General features: G+C 42.8%; 1 protein-coding gene across 13 annotated transcripts in view; it reads left to right on the top strand.

The window, feature by feature from the left end:
* The window catches only part of TSNARE1 (t-SNARE domain containing 1), a 533,773-nt gene that overhangs the window by 190,526 nt on the left and 322,335 nt on the right, over positions 1 to 20,912 (top strand). For all 13 annotated transcript variants that reach the window (XM_068396751.1, XM_068396752.1, XM_068396747.1 and 10 more), the window contains 2 exons: positions 2,597 to 2,674; positions 9,270 to 9,339. In XM_068396751.1, coding sequence (XP_068252852.1) covers positions 2,597 to 2,674; positions 9,270 to 9,339 — 148 coding nt within the window. The remainder of the gene's footprint in view (positions 1 to 2,596; positions 2,675 to 9,269; positions 9,340 to 20,912) is intronic.

The following is a 20,912-nucleotide window of genomic DNA, read 5'->3' as shown; positions in this document are numbered from 1 at the left end:
GATCCCAGAGGTCTCTTCCAACCTGATTGATTCTGTGAATTCTGTGAATTCTGTGACTCAGCATCACTGGGTCAGGCTAAAAATCTGTTGAGACATATTCAGTTTTTCACAATATATTGCAGCAGTCCTCTCAGCATACGCAATTAGAAATTTAGCCAAGCTGAAGCCATGACCTGGCCACCCATCCTCCTGTATTATTAACCCAGAGCGCATTGGCACACTGAAAATCCAAGAAAAACCTCCCAAAACTGGGGTCAGCTCCATCTATAAAGATCTAAAAATCTTATCCTGTGCTGCTCTTCTGTCAGTGATTTAACGAAAGCTGGATCTTGTTAGTAACAAGTGAAATTCCTGGGAACGGGTAAGCCCAAGCTAATTTCTTGTGTTATATAGCCTCATATATAAAGCAAAGGAAAAGAGTGTCTGGTGCAGCTGATTTAGCATGAACTGCAGGAAGGAGAGTGGGAAAATCTCTAGCAATGAGCCCCTCTGCATTTGGATTAAACACCATTTAATGCCCTGGATTTGTGTCAACGTGACAGACTGATCAAGGACTTTATTTACGGCTGGTACAGGGCTGAATCGTCTCACACGAGTGCTGCTGTGGGTGAGATGTGTGAGAAGCAGTGGAAAATCCCCTGATTGCGCTGTTTGGACGTGGAGCTTGTGCTCAGGCACCGGGGGATGAATCCTCAGGACCAACCTGAGCAGCGCATCAGGCAGGCTGCTCATTTTTACCTTGCTCCATCAATGGCTTTCTGCTCTTCCAAATGCAGGCTGGGAGCATGATGTTTTAACAGCTTAGGGAAATGTAGTTATGGGATGCAGACTGTAGTTTGCTGACTTGAAAATACAAATTGTAGCTCTTCTTCGAGTATCTGTAATGCTTCAGCTCAGAGGAGTGGCTTGCTAATAGCAGTGGCTGTTTGAACGCGCTGTAGTCTGAGTGGACGAGCCCTGTACTGCTTTTGGACTTGGCTGAAGTTTCAGGTCGACCAGCTTCTGGGAAACCTGCAAAAGCTGACCCAGATGAGAGGCAGAATAGGGCTAAACCGTGGGAAAACCTACTTTAAAGCTACTGCCAGAAAGCTGGTCCCAAAGATATGGGTATAAATGAGTGTTTCTCTGGTGACTATTACCAATCAAAACCCCAATGCCTCTTTAAAGCTTATTGAAGCGATGTATCCTTTCTCTGTAATATAGCCCAGTCCAACCTCATGTTGCACTTTCTCCAGGGACGATGAAGCTGTGGAGGAGCTCCAGATAGGGGGGTTGAAACTAGGTGATCTTTAAGGTCCCTTCCAACTGAAACCATTCTATGATTCTATGAAATGAACCTAACAAAGAAAAAAAATACCACCAAACCCCAAAACCGCAAGAATTCAAACCCTCACTGAAGTGTTCTCCTTGTAGGGCAGATTTGGGTACCTTGACCAAAGTGGGACCTTGGGATTGAGGCTAAGTTGTCTGGGCAGCAGCAATAGCAATTCCTGGCACTGACTCATTGACCCTTGCAGTTGAGCTATCAGGAAGAAATAGGAAGAAGGGGAGCCTCTCCTGGGGGATGGAAGATGAATGTGTGGAGGACCCATCTGGGCTTCCATCTCCCTCCTGCCCCAAAAGCTTTGAGCCCATGGAGCAGTTGTGCTCTGCTCACTACTTCCTCCCCATTTCTGAAGGCAGGACCTGCTCATGTGACCTCCTGCTCTGGAAAGCAATGGTTAACCATGCTGTTGTGCCTGCGGTTTCTCATTCATTCATGGATCTGGCATTCCCACTTGATAAATCAGCAGAAATAATTTCTATTCCAATTGCTAATAATTCCTACAAATGTTGTCTTGATTCATGTGTCCAGTTCTGGGCCCTGCACTTCAAGAAAGATGTTGAGGTGTTGGAGCGAGTCCAGAGGAGGGCGACCAAGCTGGTGAAGGGTCTGGAGGGTCTGACCTATGAGGAAAGGCTGAGGGAGCTGGGGTTGTTTAGCCTGGAGAAGAGGAGGCTCAGAGGTGACCTTATTGCAGTCTACAAGTACCTGAAGGGAGGTTATGGTGAAGTGGGAGTCGGCCTCTTCTCCCAGGCAACTAGCGATAGGACAAGAGGACATAGCCGCAAGTTTCACCAGGGGAGGTTCAGGTTGGACATTAGGAAGCATTTGTTCTCAGCAAGGGTCATTAGCCATTGGAAGGGGCTGCCCAGGGAGGTGGTGGAGTCACCATCTCTGGATGTGTTCAAGAAAAGACTGGACATGGCACTTAGTGCCATGGTCTAGTTGACAGGGTGGTGTCAGGGCAACGGTTGGACTCGATGATCCCAGAGGTCTCTTCCAACCTGGTTGATTCTGTGATTCTGTGATATGTAGCCTGTGGCCACTGTGTTGCAGCAGCATCTTTACTGTCCTGATGGTGCTGGAATGGGTCAACAGTGCAAGTTGCGTGAACACTGTGTAAGGCTACACCAGAACACTTAGTTGGGCTAAATTTCTGCAGTGAGGAGGAACCTGCATCAGCCCTCAAACGATCAGCCTGGAGGTGAGCCCTTTTCAGAATGATCAGTGGTCTCTGGTATTAATATATTTTCTCCCTTTTTGTCTTCACAGCCACCCAGATTGATCCCAGTGAACTACAGGAACTTTTTCAAGAGACTTCAGCCAACGTCTTCCGAATTAACTCCAATGGTGCGTATAATAAAAGGTTTCCTAGTCAATTGTGTGCTGTCCTGCTGATGACTCATGTGCGTGTACACGGTGTATGGCAGCTCCTGTTGTCAAGGAGCAAATACTAACGCAGTTTTTCTGCTGCTGCATCTCGAGCACCAGCACATGTCTAATACACCGTCCTTTATAAGATGTAAAAATATTCCACCATATGTTCCATTAAACAGGCACGGATATATTCCAATCCTTGCTGAGACCACATCCTTTTCTATTTTTAATTGTGTCATCTGTTACAATGGGGAATTAGAGCGCAGAAAGGTGGAACAAGCCAGACTCTCTTTCTAATGTGTTGCAGCACTACTGCATTCAGAGCCTTTCATATGAGCTTGCAAACCATCTATCTCCCTTATAAAAACACCACCACTAAAACTCTTCTATTATTCTTCGCTCTGTAGGTTGAGTGGGGATGCTATTCCTGCTTATGGCTCGCTGAACCCTAGAGATACAGAGTGCTTCCCTCCTTTGGAGGTGTGCTGTGGCTTATCAGTTTTGTTGGGTTGGGCTGGAGGGATATATTTTGTAGATATAAGCTAACACTACTGAATGGTCGTTAATGTCATGGCATTACAGTTCTAAAATACACTAGTACCAGAAAAGCATCTAAGATTATCAGGTGTTGGTATTATGGTGAACGTTGAAAGTGCTTCTGAATCACCTGGCCAGCTTGTCTCTCTGGTCTCTTCTGTGTCTATGAGGACTGGGTGACAGAGAGGACTGGGCTAGGTGTAAAGAAAGGATCTTAGTGCCTCCTTATTTCTGTAATTATTCCCCCAACATGTCCCAGGGGTAAAGCCCCAGTCTTTGTAGCAAGCAACCCTTGCTAGAAGAAGGATGGGAAGTAAAACTTCTGACTTCCTGGGATTGTTTAGCCTGGAGAAGAGGAGGCTCGGAGGTGACCTTATTGCAGTCCACAACTACCTGAAGGGAGGTTGTAGTGGAGTGGGAGTCGGCCTCTTCTCCCAGGCAACTAGTGATAGCACAAGAGGACACAGCCTCAAGCTTCACCAGGGGAGGGTCAGGTTGGACATTAGGAAGCATTTCTTCTCAGAAATGGTCATTAGCCATTGGAAGGGGCTGCCCAGGGAGGTGGTGGAGTCACCATCTCTGGAGGTGTTTAAGAAAAGCCTGGCCATAGCACTTAGTGCCCTGGTCTAGTTGCCATGGTGGTGTCAGGGCAATGGTTGGACTCGATGATCCCAGAGGTCTCTTCCAACCTGGTTGATTCTGTGATTCTGTGATCTTTTTTAAAACACCACAATAAAAACTTCTATTTTTATTCTTTATTAGAATTGCATTAATCCATTCAGTTAGGCTTTGATCACTTTCTGGTGGTCTTTGTTTCTCCTCTTGAGATGGTATAAAGTGTGATGATGTGCTTTCTGTTAAGAGTTGCCTGTACTGAGTGCTCTGTGAAGCAGGTAATGGCAGTGCCTGTACTTAAAACTGTTCTGCAAAATTGGAGAGGGTACAGAGAAGAGCTGTGACAACTGTTTGAACTCTGCAAATCAGACTTTAAAATGCATGCTATCCGAACTTGTGTTTGAGACATCTAAGAGGACCTGATCATGGTGTGTAAGTACCTCTCTGGGAAGAAAGAGATCAACTAGATAGCACAGGGCTCATTAATCTAACGTTCTCACACATAATGAGATCAGGAGATAGGAGTCAAAGATGGACAAATTCAATCTTCCTATATGAGAGTAACTACCCCTTAGAACTGCTTAGTGTGGGGACGTGATGGATTTGGCATTGCTTTGAAGCTTTAAATCAAGATTCTAATGTCTTTTTATAAGATATACTTTAGTCCAGCTACTGTCTACGGTCTTGATGCAGGAGTAATGGGACAAAATTTTACGGTAGGAAATCAGATTGGATAATCAGAATTGCTCTCTCTGGCCTTTAAAATCTATGAATCTATGAATTTATAATGCCTTTTAAAGTGCTTTTAGGTTGAAGAAATGCCCATAAGTTACTCTACTGGTGTTGCTCTGTTCACCACCCATATTTTTTTTTTGTCTCCTTAAGTCAGTTTCATTCAGTCTGTGTGTGGCTTCTTCATAGCTTTCTCCCCAAAAGTGGGTACAGCTTTTCAGGACAGGGATGCTAAGTATACTGCTAAGATTTGGCGGAGCTAATCTATGTTAGGTAAAGAACTTTTCAGGGTTATAAAATGGGAAAGGATGCCCATGATCCCTTCTGCCCTGTACAACTGTATCATATGGTCTCTTCAGGAAACCCAGCAAGCTCCATCTCAGAGCACGTGCCAAAAGTCAGTGTACCACCACGCAAGCGGCTGAGCAAGGAACGAGCGGCTGCATTGCAGATGCTCACCAGATGATGGTTTGTATTCCTGTTGTGCTGGGCATGGTGTGTTGAACATCCTTCTGGGTTCCATAAATCCAATCACAGCTCCCCTTTTGCTTCTTTTCCTGCCTTACCCTGGCCTCTTTGGGGTTTTCCAGGTTTCCTGTTGTGATTGGAGACCAAATTATGCACCTGAAATGCTCTTCTCCCCTTTGGGATGCTAAAGGTGTCATGAGCTCCCTATAGAATCATACAATCATAGAATGGTTTGGGTTGGAAGGGACCTTAAAGATCATCTAGTTCCAATCCCCCTGCCACAGGCAGGGACACCTTCCACTAGACCAGGTTGCTCCAAGCCCCATCCAACCTGGCCTTGAACACTGCCAGGGAGGGGGCAGCCACAGCTTCTCTGGGCAACCTGGTGTCTCACCACCCTCACACCATGCTATGCCTCTGTTTGAATTCCCAAAATGCCACATTGTGGGCAGTCTCAGCTGTAGTTTTTCTGTCTTTGGGGACTACTTTTAATGAAACAAGAAGTCAACTTTGTACTGGGATTTTAAAGCACTGTTGATTTTTTATTGAGTTACACTACAAAAATAGTAAACATTGCATAATTTGTCCCTCTTTGCTCTCCTTACTCTTTCGGCAGAAGTCTGAGCCTTTGGGGTGGTTTAAATTCTTCTTGGGCTGTTCAGGAATTGCCTCCTGAGCAAGGGGTATCTTTGTAGCTCTGAGCTGTCTTGGCTGATTTCATGTATAAATGCCTCCTGCTCCCTTTTTCTGCTACGAAAATTGAAATCTTCCTCGTGTGTTGAATGAAAATCTTAGCCAGGACAGTTGCTTCTGTTTATGTGCTACTGGATCACTCTCCGGCCAGGTTGTGAGTTTTTTTTTTTATGCCATCTCTTACAGAAGTGTTAAGGGGTAGAGGGTGCTTTTTCCTGCTCTTTACATCTGCTTTCTTTCTCTCAAATTCTTTGGGGGCTGTTCCTGTTGAGCATACAGAAGTTTGTTTGGTAGTTCTTTGACTTATGTGAGTTTTATGGGTGTTTTTTTTTAGTTTATTTTTCCTTCCAGAAGAAAAAAAAAACACAAAAAGAAGCCCAAGTACTGGCTGAATTTGTCTTATTGATGGTGCTTTTTTCCTACTTATTTTTATGAAGGTTTTGCATTTCTTTTAAAGTACAGCTTTTAGCTGCCTCGCAGTAAATGCCTTATAAATAAGTAAAATAAATAACACTCATAAAAGGAGTTGGTTTGATGAATCATGTCTAGAGGGCTGATTAGTGGAGGATATACTGGAGGAATCAGACCTGTTCTGGCCAGATGGAGAACCTGAGTGCTCTAATTAGTCTCTTCCCTCTCTAATTCCTGTTACTTGCTCACTGATGACTCCCCATGACAGGTTGGTGCCATGCATAGCCCCATATCCTTGATCTGAGAGACTGAGCAAATGATTTTTCAGTGTCCCCCAGGTGTGATAAAGTCTCCATTGCCACTTGGGGATGGTTTCTTATCCCCCATTGATTTTAAGAATTGCAACAACAAAGACAACGGGTGCCAAACTCTCTGTTTATGTAAATTGGTGCAGCTCCAACAGCAGTGATCTCTTCTGAATGTGCCTTATCCTGGAGGACTAGCATATGCCTTTAAAAAATTGAGTGTACAAGGCTTTTAAGGTCAGATGTCTGTTTTAACACTGGCTTCACAGCATCTCTTCATCACAGCTCGATGTGTCGCTCGTTTGGTACAGTTACTACTTGCGTGGTCAGAACTGGTAAATTGAGAGGTGTTTTCCACGTGCAGCACAGGAACTATGCACATTTTGATAGAGCGATTCTTGGCCAAATCAAGTTAGATCTATTCCAAAATACTTCAGTGCCCCTGAGATCCAGGAGACTCAAGTCTGAGTCTCAGTTCTGCTATTTCCCAGGTAAGAGCCATGTGAATGCCAACCTTTGGCTGTTCCAGGGGGTGTACCTTGTCCTTTTGGGATAACTGACCTTTTTTAAGTGTGTAAATACTATGCTCAAATTAAAATATTAGATAAAATTTTAGGATAGAGACTTAAACTTTCTCACCTGACTGGCAAGCACTTTACTCTTCTCTTGCATTCCAGTTTCAGATTCTTTTGTGTGTATGTGTGTTTTCCAAAATATTGAACAAATGTGAAATCTCTTGGATTGGCCTCAGTGTGAAGTGGCATGTGTGTGAAGTTTTGAACAATTTTGTGCAGTAGGAAAACTGCTTCCTACTCTGTTCTTCTCCAAAGCAGGCAGTAGCAAAGGTCTGTGCTGTTTTTGCAGAAAACCACCTGCATATCAGTCTTCCATCAAGCTCGTCTTCATTTGTAGGAAGACGCTAGCTGAGTAGCTTTCACTTTGAGTTATCCTGATTTTGCAGGTCAGGTTAGAAAGGTGGCTGGATGCTGTAGCTGCTGTTTTCCCTTCTGGAGTTGCACACATGATATTAACACGTTGTCAGAAGTTCAATGTCTACACAAGTGCTTTTGCGACTTTGACTTGCAGGGTTGATGGTCCTAGAGGTGTTTTTAGTTTATGCCAAATTTTGCCTTTGAAACGGATGGTCTATAGGTTGCATGTGAGATTGATTTGTTAGGATTGTGGAGGGGGGAAGAAAGGGAATTATAATATCTGTGAGATCTCTGCAGGATCAATGCTGTTCTCCTAGAGAAGCAAATGGTTATTAGTGAAAACCCTCAATTTATTCTTTAAAACATTGTGCGTCCAGCAAAGGATAATAATTATTAGCTCAGTTACAGGCAGTTCCTTGAGGCTTTATCTTTCTGAATCACCAAACTCTACACTAAAATCTGTTCTTGAGATCTAGCAAACTGGGTGAAAATATATGGTGGTATTCCAGCTTGCTTAGAATACTCATGTTGCCCAGGCACATTAGTTACTTCTTATGCTGTTTGGTGACTTTTGGTGTCAACCCATAGAAGCCCAAAAGAGAAGAGGGGATTTTGTCTGTCAGTGGAAAAATAATTAAGTGATAACTTCACAAAAATAACTTGTTCAAAGTTACAGGCCAAGTCCAAGTCTGCTGGGTCATTAAAACAGAGGATTTCTTAAATTTGTATGGAAATAATTGAGCCATGTTTCTAATCTGTTCTTTTTTCCTTCCATAAATATTGAAGTGTGACTGATAACAGGTTATGAGTTTTTACAATTGGAAGCATCCTGAGAAAATCCCACATGTAAATATTAAGAATGTCATTTATTTAGCTTATTTCATTGTGGAAGGTCTTGAAGTACTTTGCATACTTGATACCTTAAGTCCAAAAGTACTGACCTACTGTTAATTTGAGAGTGAATTTGAGACAGTGAACATTCAAGGGTGTACAAAAGGCAACAGTACTCCTAGATTTCTCCCACTTTTTTTATACACGCATACACACACACACGTATGTATTTCTTAAATACGAAGTCACTGGGTATTGCAAAACAAACCATGTTTCCAGCTTCCAGCTGCTCTTAGGGTAGAGTATTCTCCTCTCCTGATGGAAAAGCCCAAGAAGCTCCTAGCTCACACAGGACATGGTCACAGCGAAGCACCCCATGTTATCTGAGCCAAAACACAGAAAAGATTTTGAGTGTTTGAGTCTTGAACAATGAGATAGAAGATTTTGGAATGGACAACAGTGTTCAGCCTCTTAATTGCTATTTGAAGCAAAAAATAGTTATTATGCAATTTCTTGGCTCTTCATTGAGGGCATGTTTCCAGCTGGAGGTGCTCTATGTACAGCTCTGTGGATCCTCAAGGCATGGACCTCCTCAGAAGGATAAGCAGTGGTTTCCCACTCCCAAGAATACTGCCTGGATCTCCTGGCAGAAAGCACAACCACCTCCAGCCCTGGGAATTTCATGCAGTTGCTGTAACATGAAGAGTTAGAAAGTTTGGGGCTGGCAGAGTCAGAGATCTGTGCAAGGTCCATGGGGTGGAGGTTTTCTTGCTGTTACAAGCAGTCATGGCCCATCATGTCATGGATTGTGATATGTGGATTCACCATTTCTGCATCCAAGGAACCCAATTTATCCATTTTGGGGTAACGGGCATTGCCAGATGTCATCCCTTTTGTCCAGTGAGTTACCTACCCAAACACTACTTCATTGTGTTGTTTTGAAGGAAAACAAGTTAAAAGAGAAACAAATGAACGAAAATCCACTATTCTTTTCTCTGAAAAAATGTACTGCTTCTTTATTTTTTCTTTCTCTGCTGTTGACAGTGACCTCTCTGGAAAGAAGCCTTCGATCTCTGGGGACCTCAAGTGATACTCAAGAGCTGCAGGATGGACTGTGAGTTTTGAATTGCTGTAGATCCCTCTTTGACCCAACCTTTTCGTGTTTTTTCCTAATCTATCCACACTCTTTCTTCTATCCTTTTTTTTATAGCTGGGCACTTTTTTGTCAGGCTTACTTCGTTTTGTTCCTTTCTGTTGGTGATTAATGATGGTATGATGTGTATTGATCATATAAAGCTTTGCTTGTGCTGGTTTCAGGTGGCAGAGAATGGTAGGTAGGTAACAGAAAATGATGGCCAACAGTGAAAGAGGGTTTTCTGTCGTTGTGTATGTGTTCTTATTTTTGTTGTGGGTTGTTTTTTATTGTTGGGTCTTTTTATTTATTTTTAATGTGAAGCCAGAGTAAGATGCTTGTGTCACTTATTTATTTTTTTCTGCCCCACCCCTACTTTACCAAAGACCATGAATCCAAGAGAAAAAAAAAAAGAGAGAAGGAGCAAAAAGACATTTTATAGGCAGAGAAGTGTGTTGTGGTGTTGAAACCTGCATCACAGCATCACACGGCACAACACTGAGAAAATGAAACTTCAGTTGCACTTGCAATAGATACAGTTCATTAAACTCTCTCGTATAGATACGTGTATACAGAAACACACACAGTTAGTTTTCATTGTATGCATGCTAATTAGAGAATTAAAATGGCTTTTCCAGATGTAGCACAACTTATTAAAGCTGCTTCCCTTAATGCAGCTTGCATGCAAAAATCAAGTACTTAGGATGTGGGTTTGATTTCGTGTGTATGACTGCAGTTCCTACTGAGATTCGGCTGTGAACAAAGGGGAGAATTTGATTTCTATTTCTTTATATTGGCTTTATACACAGTAATTTGCCTAATGGAGCCAACTGACCTTCTCAATGGAATATAAACGCTCAGACTGGTTTGCAGTCTCTCTCCTTCTCTCTCCAATCCATTTCTTTCATCAGTGCGTTGTATCTGCCCTAATTCACATATACTCTGTTTTGCAAACTTGAGGATTAAAAATAGTAATAGCAATAATAGTCAGAAGATTTGGAACTAAATTTAGGAGATTGGAGAGAATGTGAGAGCAAAAAGCTTGTGGAGATGGATGTAATCAGGAGAGATGTTTACATGTACAAAATTATCTGTAGCATAAACCATCCTAGTAACTGCTGGAGATCCTTAACCTGAGAAAGTCTTTCTTTAACGCAGAACAGCTATTGTGCTTGCACTCCTAAACTATTCTTTTTTTATTAAAGAATCAATTCCTTTACTCTTCAGAGCACTCCATAAACATGGCTAGATAATTTTCTTCTTTCCTGAGCAGTTACATAAATAGATGCATAATGCACTAATTGCAATAATTATTTTTGATCTCAGACTTATCATTAATTGTTTAGGTAGCTAAGTGCAGCTTATTTTTATTTTAACCGTGCTTCCCTGCCCCTGTTGTCAGCCCCAGAATTCCTCCAGCTGTCTCCTTCCACCCTCCTGGTTCAGCCCCTCTCCCCATGCTCTAACAGAAAGTCTCTCCTGATTTCTCTGATTTGGCTTGTTGCACCTCTGGACCAAACAGTTGCAGGGTGCCAAGACGAGGAAGACCAGCAGCTGTATTCCCCTCAGTCCTCTCATTCTTTCATCCTAACACTAGTGTGTCCTTTGCATTGCCCCCAATTTCATTGCCAGATGCAGGCAAGCAGCCTTGAATGCTCTACAAGCATCTCCACCTGTCTCTCGTGAGAGCTGCACCAGCAAAAAGCAGTATGCCATGAATCACGAGAGCTGGCAGTGCTGCATATATCTCTACGAACAGGAACAAGCAGAGGGTCAGCTCTTCAGGTGAGACCTTTGGGGCAGCGTTTTCTGCTTCCCTGGCTGCAAATCATGGCTTAATCTTCCTCCTTTTCCACTTGACCCCTTTCCTTCAAAGGTTGATGCATGTTTCTCCTTGAACATCCTCTAACTTGGAAGGTGGTTGGGGAGCAACGAGTGAACATTTGGTAGGTTTATAGCCTTGGGTATTGGAAAAATTGTAGTGTTTGTGGATATCTAAATAGTAAAATTGCACACTTTTGACTTTCATACTAACTAGGTGACTATCACTCTCCCTAAAATGGGACTGTTAGGCAGGCGAGGAGAGGCGGTGTATTTGAGAATGGAGATTCATGGTGAATAGTAGTCCTGCCACATAAGATGTTTAGCTACCATAGTCTGTATAGTGCAAAAGTATTTGCTTCCCTAGCTGCAAGGTCTGCTAAAACAGAAAAAAAAAGAAAGTTGCCTCACTCCTTTTCAAATTCGTGCAGACTTTCTGCCTCTTACACACAGGACTTATAAGGGCATCAGATGAGGGCAGGCTTCTTACTGTCAAATTGCGTTATTTCCTTTTCTGAAATGGTTTCTCTCCCTTTGAGTCATTCAGAAAAAGGACTGTATCTGTGGCAAGTGAATTTCACAGAACCGGAGAGTTCATCCCAACTGAGTGTCAGCTTTAGTCAGTGAGACAGACCCGTCTGCTGATGTGTGAGTAGGGTATATATGAGACGCAATAGTGGATAATCTTGGTCAAAGCTCTTCACGGAGCCAGCACAAATACATGTGTGGTACGTGCTTGGAGCTGGAAGTCCTGGCAAGTGAAACGTAGATGTCCGTAAGAAGCTCTAGATGGAGTCGCCTGAATGCAGCTGACCCTGGATTAATTGGGAAAGGAATGGGAGCAAAAGGAAAAAAGGTGCATGGAGCTGGGATGAGGAGCCAGGACCAGTAGGTCATGATGCCAACTTTCTCCAGTGACGTTTGGCTACAAATAGCCTGTTAATTACAGATATGTTGCAGGAAAAATTGGGTGATTTTTTTTTCCTGGCCTTTGGTTTAATGATCCAAGCTGCCAAGGCATTTCTCTGCCTCCTTAGCCAGAGGGATGTGTGGGATGAGGGGGTTCTCCGACATTAGGCACTGAAGGTAACTAGTTTTTAATTTAGGCAAATATAATTAAATGCCCAGATAAAGCACTGTCTCAAAGAGACAGTGAAAACCAGTCTCACCCTTGTGAGTGGGTATGTCTGGTTGGTCTCCCAATACCCTCAAAAAAGAGGCTGGAAAGGAAGGCATCCCCGGAACGTAGGCAATGCTCTCTGAGAAGTATGATACGCTCCCCTGTATCAGTCTTGCCCACATTTGTTCATTACTGACCCAACACATCAGGGGTGAAGGATGCCTTTGCCCAGCTGAACGCAGAGGCTTGAGTCCAGAGGCATTGCCTTTTAAATGTTACCATGAGGATAAGGCTTCCCTGTGTATCACCAGATTTTTTTTTCCTGAGAATAATATTTAATTAAAAAAATGTAAAGTAGCATTTTTTTTTAGGAAAAAAAAAAAGTCTTGCATTTTTTCACAGCCTGACCCAGTCTTATTGTGACCTCAAGAAAAGAAAGATGGTCATGTAGGTTGCAAGTAGCATTTGATGGCTACCTCGAAGCCATGAGACTGAGCTTTTAGTGGCATGAAGGGTCTGTGATGTCCTTTCTGTGGAGGCTGGTTGACCATAGCAGAGATCTGGACTCTCCAAACCAGGCTTCCTGCATTGCTCACCTCAGTGAGCAGTATATCTCCTTATCAGACGTTTGACCTTAGCTCATTGCATGTGTGAGGTCAAGTTCAATACTACATTGAGTTACAGTCATAGCTTACTACCCTTTTTAAAGTGTGTCTGGGATGTAGCCCATGAGTCTTCACTCTGTAGCTTTTTTGGATCCTTTACCAATCACCAGCAGGAGAATTTGTCTGTTTAGGGAGGAGTTATGGGAAGGATATTTTGGGACTTTTAGCACTGATGAGGTTTTTTGAGTGTGTCCATACTACAAAATGGGTTGATTTGAGGAAAATTTTACCTTCCACCTCCCTTCTCCCATTGACATTAATTTAAAAAAAAATATGCACATTATTGAAATACGTAGGGTTTTTTCTGCAACTGAGAGAGGGCTCAGGTCTACATCTATACAGGGTGAGAAAATAAACCTGCTTTTCTGATTGAATTGGTACGGCAATCCTGGTTAAGACGGTGCACAGCAGAGAATTCCTATGGCCACAGCCTGAGTGTCCCATCGGAGCAGTTTTAGTGGGTATATACCCACTAAGCACTCACTGTCTGCAGAACAGACCCTTTTCAGCAAGGGTCATTAGACATTGGAAGGGGCTGCCCAGGGAGGTGGTGGAGTCACCATCTCTGGATGTGTTTAAGAAAAGACTGGACATGGCACTTAGTGCCGTGGTCTAGTTGCCATGGTGGTGTCAGGGCAATGGTTGGACTCGATGATCCCAGAGGTCTCTTCCAACTTGATTGATTCTGTGATTCCGTGAACACTGACAAAGTGCATGCTTTCTGATGTACAATACTTTAATGATTTTATTAGGGTTATGCTGCAGAACTGATTACAGCGCAGACTGCAAAGGAGTTTTCAAGTATTTTCCAAATGGAAAGCTCAGTTTGAGATCTGAGCTGCTTTGGGGTGAGACAAAGGCAAGGGTCCTGGAAGAGGCCAAAAGTGCAGCTTCTGGATTGCTGCTCGTACCTGCCTTTTGGCCAAACATTAACTTCACAGGGCACCTGTTTTCCCTGGGCATGCAAGTTGTGCCAAAACGCATATACTGTTTGCCATATTCTTTGCTGGGATTAGAGGGATCTCCTTCTTCCTCACCCTTTCCCAGGCAATTTGCGACATCACCGGAAAATTTTTTGGGGGTGAGTAAAAGCACTTCATCAGTTTATTTTGCCACCACACAAACTTGGAATCAAGTGATATCTATGGTGAAGCACTGCCAATGTGACATATGCAGGGTACCCCATTTAGGGCGCTCTTGGGAAGAGAAAGCATCTCTGTCCAAGCTTGAAGCTTCTATGAATAGTGAGAGTCAACTAAAGAATGTCAGTGAGCTCTTCAGTGCCCTCAGGCTCAGTCTGAGGTGGTTTGCTGGGTTTGTAGAAGCACTTTTAAAATGCGTTGACATTCAGGACATAATCGTTAAGTCTATGACGGATTGGACCCAGCCATGGTGCTTGCTTGACACAGGTTGTTCATATCACCTTCATTATGGATAAGACACTTAAAGGTAGGTGTCTACATGAGCTCGGTCGATGGTGTCTGTCAATCTTCAGCTTATCCTGATAAGACAGATGACTCTTTTGGCTACTGAGATGCCCCAGGGTGTCTATAAGACACATGTGGGGCTAGCAATTTTGGCACAGGACTTGCTGTTCATACACTTCTGAAATAACAGCATTAGGTGTGGTGGCACACTAGGACATCTCAGGTGACACTAGGTGTCTCCCTGAATCAAATGACAAAATTACCACTGGCAGTTTACCTTCAGGGTGAGTAATTAAGACAACTCAGTGTCTTCCCACCTGACTGATATTACACTAAACGTAGTAACCCTTGACTTTTTTTGTGAGTTGTGGGGTCATTTGTACCTTAGCTGGACTGAAGTGATCTTTGGACATATCCAACTTCCTCTGTGTGTGCTCCAGGGAGGCTGAATGGTTGTCCTCACAGGGAGGTGGAATGGTTGTCCTCATGGCTAGGAGCCTCACTGACCTGCTGGGGAGGCAGATGAATCCACGCCCCTCAGCTTTTATGAATTGACATAAAACAATAAAGGCTTTTTTCTTAGTTCATTTTATCATTTATGCATATTGTTTCCTTTTTCCTTTCCTATCTTACCCTTATGTTTGATAAGTTGGAGGTATAGCTTAAAAAATATTATCTTTTTTAAAAAAGCTTCTGTTAAACAGGTTTTAATTCCTCTGGAATGCAGATTCATTTAGGGCAGAAAGATATTTTAAAGTCATAATTTACTGAAAGAAGATTTTTTTAAGTAAATCAAACCTAAGCTTTTAAGTGTCAGCATGTTTAATTAAGGCTAGGATTTCATATTATTTTATATGGTTTTGTTATACAGCTTGTATAAGCTTAAAAAAAAAGATTTTCATAAATATTTTGAAATGTCGTTTTGATTCTGTTAATATGTTAAACCCTTCAAAGTAATACCTTCCCTGTTCAACTGAAAGCAGTCGGATTAACTTTATCTATCTTCCATTTATCGCTGCTGGCATCAATTTCTGACAGGAAAAATCTTCTAAGTTTAGCAGTAAAAATGGGTTGCCAGATTGCAACATTTGCATTTAACTGTATAATATACTTGCCACATTAATAACTGTATTTATGTGACAGATCTCACCCTTAAGAATCCCAGAGCTCCAGATATATGACATCTCTGTGATAAATTACCAAAGCTGATGATGAACTGCAGGACTCTCCAATGATGATAAATTCATCTGCCTTTGACCACCTTCCCTTCTTAGAGAGGTCCTTGGAGTATCCCTTCACATGCCTGAACAGGTTCTAATGGTCACTACAAATCAATCTGTCAGAGAAGTTTTTCTTTTAAGTGTTTTCCTCCCAATTTGCCCTTGCCAGAGGTCTGAGGTGGTCAGAAACCTTGGTCAAAGCAATAACCTCTTTCCATGTCAAGATAGCCTTTGGAAGCAGGCCGTGAATTTTAAGCCATGAAGTGATGGAGCAATGTTTAGTTATTTGTGGCAAGTGATGGATGCTCCAGGAGATGTTGACATGGTGACAAGGAAAGATGTCGTCTAGGGGATAACCAACTCTCTCTTCTTGAAGGTCTCTTACTGCTGCTGCGTCTTATGTCATTTTTTCATAGTTTCGTATCTCAGCTCATGGTTTCTGATGTCTCATTGGTGAGTCAAGGAAACAAGACCATGGGAGCCCACTCATTGCTGGTATCTCTGCAAGTGAAAACTCGTTAAACACCATGTCTGTAACGTCTTCAGAGGAGATGAGGAATGAGAGAAGTTGTTTACCAGAGCGTGAGCACATTCACTCCAAGAAAGCAGGGTCTCCCACGGTCTTTATGCCATTCAGAGCACAGATCTGGGCAAACAGAGAGATAGATGACTTTTGTCTTCTGCCAGTGACTAGGTATTGTAAAAATAAGCCTTCTCCCCACCCCATGCACCCCTTCTGATTTGGTGCCTCAGGTGGAAAGTGTACGCTCCCATTTTGGAAGCCAGCTGCATCCTCCAGCAAGCACTCTATTTGTAGCAAGAAAATTTTACACTGCCAGAAGTGTAGCTGGATATTGCTATGTGTAAAAATACTGTCATGCTTGGTCTTTTCATAAATTTATTCTAAGATGTTTATCTGGGAAATGCTGAACTCACACTGATGTTATTTTATTTTTTGTTTTATGGGTGACAGCAGGAGGAATAAATAAATAGAATAAACCGCTCCCTCCCTTTTAATCTCTTGGACCACCACAACAACAGTAATACTTTTGCTAATTTTTCAGAAGCTTTTCTGAGCTTAATCGTTGAAAAATATGCAGATCTCCCCTCCTATTATTACCCAAAGTACTAGCCTTTTAATTTGGGGTTTACTTCTTTTGCCGTTCTCATGTGTTAGAAATGAAATGTAGTATCTGACTACGTTTAAGATTGGCATTTTGAGTCAACAGAGCAAAATTCATCCTCCCTCACCTCAAAACACAAACCAACTGCAAATGTTTTGCCTCTTTCCCCCATCAGAGTTAGAGATAGTGAAGGATGAGTTCACATTCTGTTAGCATAGCCTGCAGAGGGCAAACAATTTTTCATTTGGGTTGGAATATCCACAGGCAGGAAGTTTATCTAATGACTTGAGATCCTGGTTAGAGTGACTTGCCTCTGGATTTGTAAGTACAAGTTTTGTAAACTTTTTTAGACCAAAGAAAAATTCCTGGAGGGGGGACAGGATGACTGCATGTTTATGGTAAGTTTTTATGCCCATAGTTACACATTCAATGATGCAGTTCATATCGATTGACTGGAGGGACCCGTGGGATGAAGTTTGTTTAATAATTCATGTATGCAGGCATGGAGTGGGGGGTTGTCAGGGCTGAGCATCCCTTCTGCCATGGAGTCCTTCAGGGGTCTGACACACTAATCCAAACATGCTAATGTTTATTGGAATACTTCTGTTGGCTTTGTGTAGGGTCTTGATTATTCCCTGAGTCTTACGCTGGCCATAAAGCCAGGAGCGGTGGTCCCGTCAACGAGAATGACATTTGCTGTGACCTGTGGCTTCGGCTGATCTGTTCAGTTGTGTTTCTGCAGGCTATCTGTGGAAGCAATTAGCATCCTCTGGAAGGTTTGCTGGGTTCAAGGGGGAAAAAAAGAAAGAAAAAAAATAGACTCCAGTCTCAGAGAAGGGTACGAGGATCTGCCAAGCCATTGCTTGCTGGAGAAGTCACTCTGGCTCGCTAATATCACTGCATTTTTTCGCTGCAGTGTTCTAATGGATGATTCCTTTTACACCGTGCTCAATCAGGACCATAATAAACCCTCTGTGCAGAGACACCCATCCATCTTCCCATTGCAGGAGGCACCAATAGGGGTTAATCCAATCTTTGGGCAGTTTGTGTGGACATCGCGTGTTTTAACTGCGTAAGGAGATGGTTTTTGGCAAGTAACACTTCCACAGAGCAGTAATGGGAGATCAGAAGGAAATCTCATAGGGGATTGTGTTTAAACCCCTTTCCCTACCTTGTTTGAAGTGGAACTTCAAACAGGGAGGTTGTAGTGAAGTGGGAGTCGGCCTCTTCTTCTGGGCAACTAGTGATAGGACAAGAGGACACAGCCTCAAGCTTCACCAGGGGAGGTTCAGGTTGGACAGTAGGAAGAATTTCTTTTCAGAAAGGGTTATTAGACATTGGAATGGGCTGCCCAGAGAGGTGGTGGAGTCACCATCTCTGGATGTGTTTAAGAAAAGACTGGCTATGGCACTAAGTGGTTGAGTTGGTCAACCACTCATGGTTACCATGATTGGTAACCATGGTGACCATGGTTGGTCACCCATGGTTAAGCCATGGTCTAGTTGACCGGGTGGTGTCAGGGCAATGGTTGGACTCAATGATCCCAGAGGTCTCTTCCAACCTCATTGATTCTGTGATTCTGTGATTCTGAACTAGGAAAGCTAGATGAGGATGCTCTTTGGGAAAATGTCTTGGAGGAAGAGGGTAGATAATGCCGGATGAAAACTACAAAGAAAAGAGAAGCCAAGGCTGCTTTAAAGAAATGATAATTTTAATACAACATTAACTGGTTGTTAGTAATGTCACAGCTTTTGGAATTTAACATATGATTTAGCAGATTTATTCCAGAAAATGCTTGTGATCAGCCACGGGTCCACGACCTCCTCTTGAATAACAAAGCTGAAGGTCAGGTGTTCAACAAACATGCGTGTTTTTTTTTAAGAAAGTTAAATCTCAGGGGGATTATACGTGTTTATCAGGACATTTTATATTGCTGTCTCCTTATATTCTCTCTCTGTTTAAAAAAAACACAGAGGCAATTTTACATGGAGAGCTTGCCTGTTCGCATCCTGTGATCTTCATGCATTTGGTCTTGCAGAATAACGAACAAGTAATGTCATGCTTCTTTCCTCGATTGCAATGTCACAAAATGGGAATTTTCTTTCTAGTTTTAAGATAATGAGGGGGAAAAAAAAATCTTAGTTCCTCAGTACGTATCCTTAGGGGTTAAACTAGCTGAGGAGAAATTTTCATCCTCCTTTAAAAGTTATTTTATTAGTATTAATACAGTAAATATGTACTGAAGGTTAAGACTCTACATGTGACCCCCTGCAATTTGCAACAGTAAACAGCTCAACAAAGTTTGAGTGTTTGAGTACCAGGAGTGCTGTGCCACTTAGTCCCATGGCAACAACCACGTTACAAAAGGTGCAAACAGAGAAAGCAAACTTGTTAAAGCATTCAAAAGGTAGAGCACTGAATAAGTGTTTTCTTTCAACTGTGTTTCTCCTTTTCTTTCTCTTAAGCTGCAGGAAACAGTAACCCTGTGTGCCAAAGTCTTGTCTAACACCCTTTAGGTGGTGTTAAAAATTATAGTATCCTCCCTTTTGGGTGAAAAATGGAGAAATCTGTTGCCCTGAGAGGAGGTGATTGTGGCTGGAATCCAGTCTTGCTTCTTGGAGGTGAAACCTGGGATGGGGGAGAAATACAAACAAAGCAGGAGGAGAAGGAGCAGCAGGTTTTGTTTCTGGTGCTGACTCCCAAGAGGTGCAAACTGAAAAATCCTGGGTATGGCCAAAAATAGCACATAGGTGATCTGTGCTGTCTAGTAAGCTTGTACCATCCTTGAGCCAAAATGCTACTTCTGGATGGCTTTTTGAGCATGGCTTTATGCAGGACTTCAGAGGATGCTGATCGAGATGACTAAGCAAAGATGTAAAAGGAAAGGGGCGATACAGGTTGCTGTAAGTTTGATCAACACAAATGATGATGCCTGTGGGATGGGGGGAGGTAAATTAGTGTCACTCATTCAGCTGAACCTGTCCCTGGTGGAAGGAAGGAGATGAGAGCAGAAAGACAGCCTTGCATCGCAGATGCAAGTGCAGATGCAGATTCTGCACCTTGAATACTGTGTAGAGTTTTGAGTCCCTCACTACAAGACAGACATTGAGGTGCTGGAGCGAGTCCAGAGAAGGGCAACAAAGCTGATGAAGGGTCTGGAGCACAAGTCTTACAAGGAGCAGCTGAGCGAATTGGAGTTGTTTAGCCTGGAGAAAAGGAGGCTGAGGGGAGACATTGCTCTCTACAATTACCTGAAAGGAGGTTGTAGTGAGGCAGGTGTTGGTCTCTCCTTCCATGTAAGAGGTGATAGGACGAGAAGAAATGGCCTCAACTTGCACCAGGGAGGTTTAGATTGGATATTAGGAAAAATTTCTTCCCCAAAAGGGTTATCAAGCAATGGAACATAGAAGTGGTGGAGTCACCATCCCTGGAGGTATTTAAAAGCCATGTAGACATGGAGCTTAGGGACATGGTTTAGTGGTGGACTTGGTAGTGTTACATTAACAGCTGGAACTGATGATCTCAAGGGTCTTTTCCAACCTAAATGACTCTATGATTCTGTGGTTCTACGTCAGTGCAAACAGCTGAACCAAAAGAAGTTGGGGTTGTACTGGCAGAGAGTGGTGCTGACGTGGGTTAGGCACAGTTAAAACTATTGTCTACGGATGGACTCCCAAGAACTGAAAGAGGTTTGTGAAATCGGCACTTTGAGGGCTTCCTGCTTACGTGCAGGGTTGCAGTGTTTTTCCCACGTGAAGCTCTAAGTGCACTTGTTTCCTTTCAGTATAATTACCCAGTAACAAAGTCTGGTGCCTGATGGTTTTTTTGTGTGTTTATGGTACTGCACATGATTGCGGTTGTGTTATTATATGGAGAGGTTAGAGATAAAACCATCTCAGATGGTTCAACTGGTGCTGATGGGTCATTTCTGTATGTAGACCGTTTAACCGTCTGAGCTAGCAGATTGCAAATGAGATTTAATATGAGTTAGTATTAGCTGCTGAGATGTTGGAGAAGGTGGGCAAAACAGCTGCGTTATTTGCAGATTACAGCAGCAAGTTGACAGGAGATTTAGATTATAGTGTCGATAAAGATCCTCAACCTCTCCTGCTTGATTTGCGTCTGGAATAGAGGGAAAATCCAGCTATGTCACATTGTCTGAAGAACATAAATGAAAG

The sequence above is a fragment of the Nyctibius grandis genome, chromosome 3 (assembly GCF_013368605.1).
Source record: "Nyctibius grandis isolate bNycGra1 chromosome 3, bNycGra1.pri, whole genome shotgun sequence".
NCBI lineage: Eukaryota > Metazoa > Chordata > Aves > Nyctibiiformes > Nyctibiidae > Nyctibius > Nyctibius grandis.
This window is presented reverse-complemented; position numbering and strand designations above follow the sequence as displayed.